The sequence below is a fragment of the Heloderma suspectum genome, chromosome Z, assembly GCF_057233095.1.
Source record: "Heloderma suspectum isolate Gila_16-S chromosome Z, 16-S_ref, whole genome shotgun sequence".
Taxonomy (NCBI): domain Eukaryota; kingdom Metazoa; phylum Chordata; class Lepidosauria; order Squamata; family Helodermatidae; genus Heloderma; species Heloderma suspectum.
Window position 1 is genome coordinate 14,983,365 of NC_139476.1, and position 13,589 is coordinate 14,996,953.

Sequence of the window (13,589 nt, forward strand, 5' to 3'; positions counted from 1 at the left end):
ACTTGGCAAATAGAATTCCCTCCATGGGGGCTGGCGGTTCCCCCAGATGGCATGTATTTATCATAAAAACTGAAAACTGTTGCAGCCATTTTCATTTTCCAATGCAAGTCAATGGGAAAACGTCAAATTCGGATATCCAAATCTCGCTTCAGATTCAATTCCGAAGTGAAGTGGATTGGGAATTGAATTGGTCCAAAGTGAAGTGGGGCTGCTTTGGAAGGTCTGAAGCTGCATCCAAAGCAAAGTGGGCGGGGGAGGGGGTGTCCGTGCACAGCCCTAATATAAGAACTGAACCGCCGTCTGTCACCGACGATGACTTCTGACATGGCAAATAAATAGATAGATAGATAGATAGATAGATAGATAGATAGATAGATAGATAGATAGATAACTGTCAATTGCTTAATATTATGGACTGAGGACATATGCTGGTGCAGAGGCTGGGAAACGGGCTACAGGAATCACTACAGAATAAATGGGATCTATCTGAAATTGGGGTAATGTGCTCCGATTGTTACAAGGATGACCAGCTACTTGACCTGAGCAGCGTTCTGCCTAAACAGCTTCAGGTCTGATGGCAAAATAACGGAGGGTTGAAACACGTTCTTTAAAAAATGATGCCTGAAAACATGAACCAATAAGAATATGGAACAAAAGCCAATAGATGCAGTACTCGTGAGTATTAGTAATTGACTAAGATTTTGTTTTTTCGAACTGTGGTGCTGGAGAAGACTCTTACGAGTCCCCTGGACTGCAAGGAGGTCAAATCAGTCCATCCTCAAGGAAATCAACCCTGAGTGCTCACTGGAAGGACAGATCCTGAAGCTGAAGCTCCAATATTTTGGCCACCTAATGCGAAGAGAAAACTCCCTGGAAAAGACCCTGATGCTGGGAAAGACTGAAGGCAAAAGGAGGAGGGGACGGCAGAGGATGAGATGGCTAGATAGCATCACTGATGCAATGAATACGGACTTGAGCACGCTCCAGGAGAGAGCGCAGGACAGGAAGGCCTGGTGTGCTATGGTCCATGGGGTCACGAAGAGTCGGACACGACTGAACGACTGAACAACAAGATTTTGTTTTCTCCTTAAATTGAAGATTTCTTCTGGGGATGTGAATGCTTTGCAAGCAAGAACACCACAGACCTATGCTATCCAAAATGGTATTTATAGAGTAAATATTCCTAGGGGAAATGGCAGACTTTTGTCCTTGTCTATGAATTTCTCTTGTCCACACTGCTCTCTTGCCCCAGTATGTTCTGCACTTTTAAAAGGCTCTCAGACTTTGAGCTACCTGTCCAGTTAGAAATCGTCCCTTCTAGACAACGATCGCATCTGTAGCAGCAAACCGGCTCCCCCTCTGGAATTTTTCCCCAATGCCCTGGAGAGCACCTCTCCACACACCTCGCAAAGGGCATCTTCTGAAAGGGGAAAAGACATAATGTTCAGGATATGCAGGTGACAGAAATTGCACTAAACATGACTCAGAGTGACTCAGCGGACTTTCCCATTATATGATGGATAGTTTAGGAGGACCAAATCGCTTCTGGATGCATGCAGGGTAGTTAGAATCACCATATTCGGGGGTCATATAAAATATATTCAGAGGCAGAAACAGGAATGCTGGAATCAGATCCTTGGTGCACCAAATCCAGTATTGTCTACACTGACTGGAAGCAGTTCCCCAGGGATTCAATGGGACCTTTTTCCAGCCTACATGCAGATGATGGGTCCTGAACCTGGGACCTGAATCTGCATGCAAATGCTGTGTTTTACCCCTGATCAAGAGCCCCACCCTGGACACAACAGGTGCCCTCTCGGAAGACATATTCTTTTCTCAAAGGGCAGAACTGCAAGATTCGTTAGTTTTCCAACGGCTCTGTAGCATCCACTTTAGCCCCACCTCTGCAGGCCACACGATCACATCAGAGTTAATGGTGAAGTCTTGGCCTGGGGGAGCTCTTGGATTCACCTGTCCAACATTCACAGGACCAAAAGACTCATTGGCGAAGGAGACCCAGTTCAGGATGTCGTAAGTGGGGGATATCTTAGAATTTTCAGTGAAACAAACTTCATCTCCAGCACTGTTGTTAAACCAGACAGTCTTCAAAGCGGAAAGGATCTGAAACGTAACACGTTAGGACAGAGCTTTATTCTCTATTCTGTTGTTTGGTTTAATGCTCAGGATACTTCCTCCTGAGGCACTAACTGTTACAAGATGCCTGTACAGCGGCTTGGGGATTTCCGGCTGGTGCCTACTTGCTACAACACACCGTAATATATTTGTGATACATGTCGTACTCTGTGGTTTTAATTTTTGTGAACCATCCAGAGAGTTTCGGCTATTGGGCGGAATGGAAATGAAATGAATGAAATGAAAGAATAAAAGAATCTGTGTGAGCAGTGAAGGGAGTAGGCTCCTACCAACACTGCGACCAACATCTGAGTTTCAGGGCTGGCTGGAAAGAAGGAGCATAAGCAGAGGGGACCCCCTGCTGCTTGCTACTGCAAGTTGGGGTGGGGGGCAGTACCGCTTTACAGACTAGCAACGTGTGTTATGGGGACCTGCTTGATTCCTCCTCAGTCTCCACGTCTGTAAGAACATAATTACTGTAGAAATAAGTCTCTGCTACTCTCTACTCAGTTCCTAGTGCTCTCTAAGGGAAACAGTGGCCATGAAAGGACATGCATGGGGAACATGTTCCTTAGGATCTTTAGAATGAACTGATAGACCTTCCCCCAGGTGCGCCATTTGCTTCCAGGATGTGACGCTCAAAAAAATCAGCTAAGACAGCTGAGTGCGATGGACGACTTTACCTGCCATGGCTGGACGTTCAGAAGCCTCTCGCCTCCCCCCGTCGTTGCACGTTCGGATCCAGATGAGGACACGGCACGTAACGCGTGTGCCACCGCATAGACAGTGTTGTGGATGTTGTAGCTCTGACTAGTCATGCTCGTTTCGAACGTGGAGGCTGGCAGGTCCTCCAGCTTCTCTTCCCCTGTGCACATTTTCCTCCCTGGTGGAAAGGGCTGGCCTGGATTCATAAACTGACAGACAAATGCCGCTTCCCACCAGTCTTGGAGAAAGTCGTCTCCCTGTGGATGAAATGGATCTAAAGCCTGGAGAGAACGCTTGAATTCTGGAACCTCCTTTGTGTGGACTCTGAAGTGCAAAGCGCCGTGGAGAGGTTTTAGTTTGTGCAAGCCAAGGTGGGATCCCGTCGCAGCAATTTCCCAATGGGCTGTCAGGATCCAAACCCTCCTAAATGGGGTCTTGGACTTTTCTTCATGAGCAGACAATAACCTTGCTATTTCTTGTATAATGTTGGAGTCCCCAAAGAGAATCATCACTTGGGGCTCAAACCACAGATGAGGAATATTCCCAAATGCTGCTAGAAGCAGAAGGACCATGTTGCTGAGGATTTCAGTGAAGGCCACGCAGATGTCGTTCTGCTTGAGCATTGGCGTCAGTGTCTGGACGAAATTTTCACCAGTGTCATCCTCGGGAGCGAACAACCCAATCCAGTTCCAATGGAAATGCAGGAGCAGCCGGACGAAGCCCTCATACTGAGGAATTTCATCGGGATCAGTTTGGCAGAAGGAAGGAAATGCCCTTTTCTCCCTCTGAATAGGTTCGAAGAAGCCATAAGCAAGCTGAAGGAGGGAATTTCCAGAGGGGTGGCCATGTCAGTCTATGGCAGCAAAATCCAGGAAGAGTTTTGTGGCACTGAAATACTAACCCAATTTGTATAGTGTAAGATTCCATGGACTACAGCCTATATCAGAGGCAATGACCCTGTTCGCATGTCACACTAAGCCTTGATGGTTAGGAGTTTTGAGCTAACCATGGTGGCTTAGCGTGACATCTGAACAGGGGTCTGACCCAACCATGGTGGCTTATTAACCATGGACTGCCCGTGCTCACTAACCACTTAACGGCAAGATCATTATTGGGCTCTACCGTGGCTTACCGTGACGTCTGAACAGCCTCCTAACCCATTTTTATAGTTTAAGATTTCATGGACTACAGCCTATTTCAAAGGCACTGTTATCCTGCAGGAAAATCATCATTACTACTGGCATTCGGAATTGTGGCCACACAGTGGGACCACACACACACTGCATGGGTATGAGGCTGTCAGAGATGGGATTTTGCATCTCTGTTCCTGAGTTCTGCAGAACCCTCTTGCCTGTGGGATCTTGAAGATGCCCATTAGAGATGCAATCTGCCTTGAGGATGTGGAATCGAGACTTCCAATAATGGAGAGCAGTTTATCCTGCTTGTTACATTCATAATTCAGAAACATTCACTCCCATGTGGAGAGCAGAGACAGAGTGTTCAAGTAGATCCATCTTCCAAGGTTGCTGTGATCATAGATGCGGAAGCTGAGGGTCACATTGGGTAGAAGAGTTGTATCCTCACTGAGGTCATTGATGGTGAACACCAAGGCCAATAATTGCTGGTAGTTCTTGGGTTTCAGCCTGCAATGAGAGTGACATCAGAGGTCGGGATATCCCAATGGAACTACTGAGAAGTAGAGTGTAATGAAGTCCTTTAGGTCCAATGCTATCTTCCTAAAGACCAATCCTTCTGTTGCAAATCCACCTTCGGGCCATTAACCAAGGATTCACACACACACTCCTCTCTCAGTATTCCTAGCTGCATTTCATAAGAACATCAGAAGATCCCAGATGGATCAAAGTCCCATCAGCAGGCTAATATTTATGTATTTACTTACTTACTTACTTACTTACTTATTACATTTATATCCTGCCTTTTTTTCTCCTTAAGGAAGCCAAGGCAGTGTACATAATCCTCCTCTCCATTTTATCCTCACAACAACAACCCTGTGAGGCAGGTTGGGTTGAGAGTCTGTGACTGGCCCAAAGTCACCCAGTGAGTTTCATGGCTGAGTGAAGACTAGAACCCCAGTCTCCTGACTCCTGGAAATCAACCCTGAGTGCTCACTGGAAGGACAGATACTGAAGCTGAAGCTCAAATATTTTGGCCACCTAATGCGAAGAGAAAACTCCCTGGAAAAGACCCTGATGCTGGGAGAGATTGAAGGCAAAAGGAGAAGGGGGCGGCAGAGGATGAAATGGCTGGATAGCATCACCAATGCAATGAAGATGAACTTCAGCACACTCCGGGAGAGTGCGCAGGACAGGAAGGCCTGGCATGCTCTGGTCCATGGGGTTACAAAGAGTCGGACACGACTTAACAGCTGAACAACGACAACAAATGTTAATCATTTCAGAGTTTGATTATCAGAGCCATGATTTCTGGTGTGCCCCCCCCCCGCCCCCACACACAATTCTTTTATAGAGTAGAATCTCACTCCACTGCCTGCAAGAGGTCTGAAGCACCCAGCCGTGGGAATGCTTGCAGCGGTTCCCAACTTTGGGTCACCAGATGTTGTTGCAATACAATGCCCATTCTCCCCAACCAGTCTGGGAATTCAGGGTGGAGAACCAGATCAGGAGTGGGCAGGCTTGCAGGATGTTCTTCATTTGCACTAGGACCCCGAGATCCCCCAAACTGAATCCTAGTGCAAAAAAGCCATATGCTTAGAATTAAAGTACTCTGAGTAATGTGAAAGCAAAGCAGGAAAACATCTATCCCAGATCCCTCTTGTGGACACTTACACAGGAACAGTGAAGAATTTTGATGGGACTAAGGAATGGAAGTCTCGTGCCCTTGTGGAATGAAAACTGCCGAGCAGTAAATTCCCACCGACAATGAGGTCTCCTGGCTTGTAATAGTCTTGCTGTTCATCAGGCCTGGCCAAGAGGCATGTGGTCCTCAGCATCCTCTAGGTGGAGGCAGGATCCAAAACAGCAGCAGCAGCAGCCAAATCATCAGCAGTACAGAGATACCTTCTCTCCCAACCCATTGACCAAACAGACCCTGAAGGAAAACAACTATACAGGCCCAAGCAGGGGAATTCGAATTTAGCAACAAATGACCAGACACCAAGAGACCAGAAATCGACTGAGACCCACCTGGCAGAGCTCTAGGCATATTTACAGTCAGGACCAGAAATATTGGAGCAAGGATAACTGTTTTGGCAGTTGGCCTCTGTACACCACCACATTGAAGTTGAAAGGAGACACACCCAGGTGGGAGCGAAGTCAGGACTTCCAGCTGTAATTCAAGGGGTTGGACAAACATGGGGCACTAACCATTCAGGAAGGACAGCCAGTGGCACGCACACACACACCCATCGTTGGTGGCTCATAAGTAATGGAACAAATGGCTGACAAGCAGCTGCATGGCCAGGTGTGGCCTGTTTCCTGGGTGCCCCATGGCCAATCAAGCAGAGAAAAGGCCTGGAGGTGGTTCTGAGTGTCACATTTGCATTTGGTGGCTGTTCACTGGAACCCCCAACATGAGGTCCAAAGGGGTGTCCATGCGAGTGAAGGAGGCCATCATTAGGCTGAGCGAACAGCATAAACCCATCAGAGAGACAGCAAAAACAGTGGGAGTGGCGAACACAACAGTCTGGAACATCCTGAAAAAGAAGGAATTAACTGGCAAGCTCAGCAACAGCAAAAGGCCTGGAAGACCACGGAAGACAACTAAAGGGGATGACCACAGAATTCTGCTCATGGTGAAGAGGAACCCTTTCACAACATCTAGCCAGGTCAAGATTAGGGGTGTACGAAACCCTGCTTACCTGGCTCTGCCGGGTTCCGCAGGTGGGGGGAGGTGATCCGTTCCTCCCTGCGGAATCCTCAACGGGGGGGAGGCGATCCGTTTCTTCCCCCTGGAATCCTGCCCGGCCAGCTCCGCTCCATGGCCAGGCCGCAGAACCGTCAGCCGAGCCAACCCGCAGCAGGGCCCCCAGCCACTGCTGGGCTACTGCGGACTCAAATGGTGTCCTGCGTAGGGGATGCCATTTGCATCCCTATGCAAGCCCATGATAGGCTACATAAATATTTATGTAGCCTATCACAGTTAAAGAAGGGACGCAAATGGCGTCCCCCACGCCATTTGCGTCCCTGCTTTAGTCGATAGGCTACGTAAATATATATGTAGGCTATCACGGGCCGGCGTAGGGACAAAATTGGCGGCCGATACGACAGCCGCCATTTGCGGCCGCAGCAGCCCGGCAGTGGCTGGAGCCGCCGCTGCAGCCAGGTAGGCTCCGTTTCGCAGGGCTTTCGCAGGGTGGTGGGGCGGGGGGCTCTGTTCCGCCACGGATTCCAGGGGGCCGAATTCACTGGAATTCGCCCCCCCTGGGATCCGTGGTGGAATTCTCTAACATCCCTATCAAGAATGCTCTTGCGGAGGTAGGCATGTCACTGTCAACATCTGCAGTCAAGAGACGGCTTTATGGATGTAAATACAGAGGCTTCACAACAAGGTGCAAACCACTGGTAATGCTCAAGAACAGACAGGCCAGATTAGCCTTCACCAGCAAACACCTAAAAAAGCCTGCCCAGTTCTGGAATAAGAGTCTTTGGACTGATGAAACCAAGATTAACTTGTACCGGAATGATGGGAAGAGAAAAGTATGGAGAAGCAAAGGAACAGCTCATGATCCAGAGCATACCACATCATTTGTCAAACATGGTGGAGGCAGGGTTATGGCATGGGCATGTATGGCTGCCAATGGAACTGGGTCACTGGTGTTTACTGATGACCTGACTGCTGATAAAAGCAGCAGGACGAATTCAGATTCAGCCGAATGCTGCCAAGCTGATAGGACGCTGCTTCACATTGCAGATGGATAATAATCCAAAACATACAGCAAAAGCTACCCAAGAGTTTCTCCAGGCAAAGAAGTGGGATGTTCTTTCATGGCCAAGTCAGTCACCTGATGTCCAGCCAATGGAGCATGCTTCTCATCTACTGAGGACAAGGCTGAAGGCAGAAAGACCCACAAACAAGCAGCAGCTGAAGGCAGCTGCAGTCAAGGCCTGACAAAGCACCTCGAGGGAGGACACTCAGCATCTGGCCATGTCCATGGGTTCCAGACTTCAGGCAGTCATTGACTACAAAGGATTTTCATCCAGGTCTTAAAGGCGACCCTTCAGTTTGAAATGATGTTGGTTTGTTCCATTACTTAGGAGCCACCAACGATGGGTGTGTGTGCGTGCCACTGGCTGTCCTTCCTGAATGGTTAGTGCCCCACTTTTGCCCAACCCCTTGAATTACAGCTGGAAGTTCTGACTTCGCTCCGATCTGGGTGTGTTTCCTTTCAACTTCAATGTGGTGGTGTACAGAGGCCAACTGCCAAAAGAGTTATCCTTGTTCCAATATTTCTGGCCCTGTCTGTATGTCGAGCAAAGTTTTGTCCTGGATTTCTTTGTTATTGAGTTGATGGATGGAAATCCATTAGGGATTCCTGCAGGATTACTGTCATTTTGATAATTCCAGGCTAGAGAAAGAACCAAAGCCCCGGGGCGCTGAGTTCCCTTCACATTTTGGAAGGAGAAAACAGGTTTGCGTTATTCTTGGCTTGTCTGCGGGACAGTTGGACTTCACTTTAGTTGTCAAGGTCGGCCTTTTGGCCTGTGTAAAGTTGAGCACCTGCATGCAAGATGGAGTCAAGCCACTGGCAAATTGACAGCTGGGGAAAGGAAGGGGTTGGGCTGGCAGAGCCATGCTCAGAGCGGAAACAAACAATAATAGCTTTCTCAGATTGAATGACTGGTCTGTCCACACTTAGGACATGCTGCTCATGACCTTGTATTTCCCTGACCTTTGTGATTTCCTAGGTTCCCGTGGGCCCAAGGACACAGACTCCACAAAATTGACCATGAAGACCCTTCCTGGGTTGTACCTCAGCCAGGATTTGACTTGAGTCATCCACTTCCGGCCTTGGGCCTGTGTGAAGCTTGCACCCAAATCCAAGTTGGAGTCCAGGCCGGTGCCAAACTTTGTTAGCCCAGACTGAGGGCTGGAGAAAGGGAAGAGGAGTTGGGTGTGGCAGAATGGGACCGTTACAACAATGCACGGGTGAGCAGTAAGGTATTGCTCGATGAAATGACTGGTCTGCCTGCAGTTTTCCAGCATGATCAGAGGCCCTATGAAGGTGATCCCCCAGCAAAGGCCTATGGAATTTGAAGGATTCCTGAATGCTTTCTGGGAGTCTCTGCTTGGATCTGCTCAAACTGGGGAGAGGTAATGAGTGGGGTACCGCAGGACTCAGTCCTGGGGCCAATACTCTTGAACATTTTTATTAATGACTTGGATGGGGAGGTGCAGGGAATGCTTATCGAACTTGCCGATGACACAAAACTGGGTTGGATAGCTAATACCCTGGAAGACAGAAACAGAATTCAATGTGATCTTGATAGACTGGAGCGCTGGGCAGAAAATAACAGAATGAAATTTAATAGGGATCAATGCCAAGTTCTACACCTAGGAAAAAGAAACCAAATGCACAGTTACAAGATGGAGGACTACAAGCGAGAAGGATCTTGGAATTGTTGTCGATCACAAGCTGAATATGAGCCCACAAGATGATGTGGCTGCAAAAAAGGCAAATGCTATTTGCAACTGCATTAATAGAAGTATAGCTTCCAAATCACATGAAGTACTAGTTCCCCTCTACTCAGCACTGGTTAGGCCTCATCTGGAGTACTGTGTCCAGTTCTGGGCACCACACTTTAAGAAGGATGCAGACAAGCTGGAGAGGGTTCAGAGGAGGGCAACAAAGATGACCAGGGGACTGGAAACAAGGCCCTGTGAGGAGAGACTGAAAGAACTGGGCATGTTTAGCCTGGAGAAGAGAAGACTGAGGGGAGATAGGATAGCACTCTTCAAGTACTGGAAAGACTGTCCCAGAGAGGAAGGCCAGGATCTCTTCTCAGTCATCCCAGAGTGCAGGACACGGAATAATGGGTTCAAGTGACAGGAAGCCAGATTCCGGCTGAACATCAGGAGAAACTTCCTGACTGTTAAGAGCAATACGACAATGGAATCAATTACCTAGATTGGTGGTGGGCTCTCCCACACTGGAGGCATTCAAGATGAAGCTGGACAGCCATCTGTCAGGGATGCTTTGACTTAGACTCCTGCACTGAGCAGGGGGTTGGACTCAAAGGTCTTATAGGCCCCTTCCAGTCCTACTATTCTATGATTCTATGTCAACTGTCCCTACCAATGACATAGGGTTTGTCTACACAAGGCTGTTAATCCACTGTATCTACTTTCGGTTGTTGCAGAATTGAGATCCGAGCACTACACGAAGAGTGTTTCCTTTCCTGCTTTTCCAGGACATAACCTCTAGGTGGCACTGTGGTATCACAGAATATCACAAATGCATGAGTGGAAAAAGTGTTTCCTTTCACTTTCAGAAATAATACATTTCCCCTGCTCTAAAATAAATAACTCACCCGAAGTGCTGTTTAAATACTGAAGCAAAACTGAAGGGTCGTGATATCATCTAAGGAACCCGTAAACAACTGGGGCATGTTTAAGCAGGGTTGGGAAAGAATCCTTGTCCTGCTTACTTCTGAGCAGGGAGAGGGGGCTGCCAAGTGATTCAGTCCTGCTTGCTTCTGTGTAGGCACGCAGAAGGCTTGTCCTGCTTAATTCTGAGCAGGCTTAACCTGGCCCAATCTACCTTTGTCCCTGCCAACACATGAAATGTAGCCCCCAAGACCTTCCCCAGACTGGAAAGGGTTCCCCATTCCTGATTTACAGGTGATGCGTGGCATACTAAGGTGAACTGATATCCTATCACATCCCAACCCTATGTTCTAAGTCCAATAGAGCACTTGAAATGGCCGGAAGACAAACGAAGACGTTCTGAAGCACAGGCAAGCCTCGATGTTGGCTTCTGTGGCTTGCAGGCCTCCTAATCTCAGCCTGGCTGTGGTCCCCAGTACGGAGGGATACGTTCTGTACATGTTCAGAGATACCCTCACTTCTGCAATTACTGCACATGGCCCAGGTTTGATGGGGTGCAAAATTTAATGGGCTCAAGGTTTTGGTTTGTTTTGAACAAAAACCTACACAACTACCTGCTGGTCTGCTCTGCTGCTACGAGCAAGGCCAGTGCCAAGAGTCGACATGGTTGGGCACCTCCCGAGGGCCTACATCCCAGCAGGGGCCTACTGGCAAGAGCCCCCTGGAGTTGCTCCTCTTTGTCATGGTCCCAGGTGTCATGCTGCCACCGGAGTTGTCCTCAGAAGAGCCAAAACTATCAGGAGCCAGTTGGCCCCACAGGAGACCCTGGCCCTAGCCAGGACTGTCCAGGACCTGCAGGGGGGCTGCCCTTGAATCTGCGTTCTAGAGAGGTGGAGAGCCTGGCTTTGGAGGCAGAGGAAGATGCTGAGAACGCCGGTGCCTTAAGGTCCATGATAGGGTAGTTGCCAGGCGAAGGCGCGCGCTCGCTTACTGAAGAGGACTCCTCATGAGTCAGGCCCTCGTCCTGAGGAGGACATCTGACCAGCCTCTTCTCAGCATCTTCCTCTGCCTCCAAAGCCAGGCTCTCCACCTCTCTAGGAACCGAGCAGGAAGCAGCTGAGCACTGGGTGGGGTTTAGCTAGATCACCTCTCGCGGAGAATTGGGGGGCTGCGGGAAGCGCCTCTGCTCCTCCCAGGGCCTGCTACCTCGCCTCCTGCGCCTGGCCTTGCGACGGATGCTCCGTGCTACCGACCCCGGAGCGTCCCTTGACCCTGCTTCTGAGCCGAGTAACGTACCGGACCGGTTTACAGCGTCTGACCTCTTGCCTGTTCCCTTGACCGCTCCTGCTGTTCCCTGAGCGTTGCCGGCCTGCCTGAGGTCTGACTCCTGCCTGGACTTTGACCACTCTTGCCTGAGCCTGAGCCTCCTCGGGCTGAAATCTGTGTGCTTGACCATTTGCTCGCCAAATGGACGCTTCTCTTGCATCGCTCGCTGCCTTGGCTCGCAAGCCAAGACTCCATCTAGAGCAGGACACACGTCCCCAGTGCAACCTGCTTGTACACTTGCCTCTCGCTCTGGCCCAGACAACAGCAGTGGTGAGAAGAAGTAGGGGATTCTAGGTTCTGCTTGCTCCCTGGTTCTCTGCTTGCCAGTTTGCAAGAGCTTCAGCTCTTGGGTGGTACAGAAATGTAATAAATAAATAAACAAACAAACAAGGAGCAATATCAGCTGGTGATAATGGCCGTGAGAAGGTCAAGTCATGAATAGAGGGGGCCTACTGAGGGTGTCTCGCCCAAGCCCACCCCACCACCCCCAAGGAGCCAGCACAACAGCAAACACACGTGCACACACACATATACACAATACAAAAACGCCATTTCCATACCAGCCTGTGGATGTGCTCTGAGCAGCTGTAACACTGATGAGCGTTCGGTTAGGGAATCCCGCAATTATCATGGTGATCAAGTGAAGGCACTATAGAAGCTCAGGGGCAGAGCGCCTGCTTTGCACACAGAAAACTCTGAGTTTGAGTCCTGGGCTCCTGGCACCTCCAGTTAAAAGGGGTCAGTGTATTGAGGAAAAAAACCCTTCCCTCTGCATGAATCCTTGGAGGGCTGCTCTCGGTCAGGGGCAAATAGTTTGGTAGCTGTTAAGTCATTCGGATGCAATTCCTCCTACTGCCGGTATTGCTCTGCATCATTATGACAAGGCTTCTTATATGAATTTGGGATGTTTTTCCTCCCAGTTTATTTTAATGCCATGCCATTGTTTCATTATTTGCTCTGGCACTTCACCACCAAAGGGAGACAAACTCTGGCTTCCCTCACCAAGCGAAGGGCCACTAGGAGGTGCCGTTCCAAGAACATCATGCCAAGGGACTGGGAGAAGGAACAGTCCCAACATGCTTGTTTCACCTTTCTCTGACAGAAAAAAACTCCCATGCGGGCTTTGTGACTAAGAATGGGTGCCTGAGTTTTCCTCCCCCCACCCCAGTCTCTTTTCCTTCTGTGTTGTCTTTTAGATTTTTTTAAAAAAATAAATAATTTGTATTTAAATTTGAACATTTTTTCAACACACAGACTGCTGCAGGAGATTTGGTGGACTAGAGCCCACTTTCATCAGATGCAACACAACCTGCAACAAGATCTTGCAGTGTAGAGTGGGTCTTGTTCAGGATTTCAGCCAGCCATGCCCTCTTCCAGAATACCCCCAATTCATTCCATCCTCCTCTGGGCTCCAGCCGGCCATGCCTTCTTCCAGAATACTCCATTCCATTCCCCTGGGTTCCATCCGGCCATACCCTCCTCCAGAATACTTCATTCCATTCACCCCTGGGTTCCAGCTGGCCATACCCTCTTCCAGAATACTTCATTCCATTCACCCCTGGGTTCCAGCTGGCCATACCCTCTTCCAGAATACTTCAATCCTTTCACCCCTGGGTTCCAGCTGGTCATGCCTTCTTCCAGAATACTCCATTCCACTCCACCCCGCCCCCCAGATTCCATCCATCCATGCCCTCTTCCAGAATACTCACAATTTATTCCATCCCCCTCTGGGTTCCAGCTGGCCATGCTCTCTCCCAGAAAACTCCATTCCATTCCCCTGGGTTCCAGCCAGCCATACCCTCTTCCAGAATACTTCATTCCATTCACCCCTGGGCTCCAGCCAGCCATGCCTTCTTCCAGAATACTCCATTCCACTCCCTGGGTTCCATGCCCTCTTCCAG

General features: G+C 49.2%; 1 protein-coding gene across 1 annotated transcript; it reads right to left on the reverse strand.

Annotated features, from left to right (window-relative positions):
• Nucleotides 1–1,162: 1,162 nt before the first annotated feature.
• On the reverse strand, nt 1,163–3,461 carry LOC146333737 (extracellular calcium-sensing receptor-like). Its single transcript, XM_084825703.1, has 3 exons — nt 2,817–3,461; nt 1,903–2,121; nt 1,163–1,420 (listed from the first exon to the last, which is right to left on the reverse strand). The coding sequence occupies exons 1-3, from the start codon at nt 3,459–3,461 to the stop codon at nt 1,214–1,216; spliced, it is 1,071 nt and encodes a 356-aa protein (XP_084681829.1). The 3' UTR covers nt 1,163–1,213.
• Between the last annotated feature and the right edge of the window lie 10,128 nt (nt 3,462–13,589).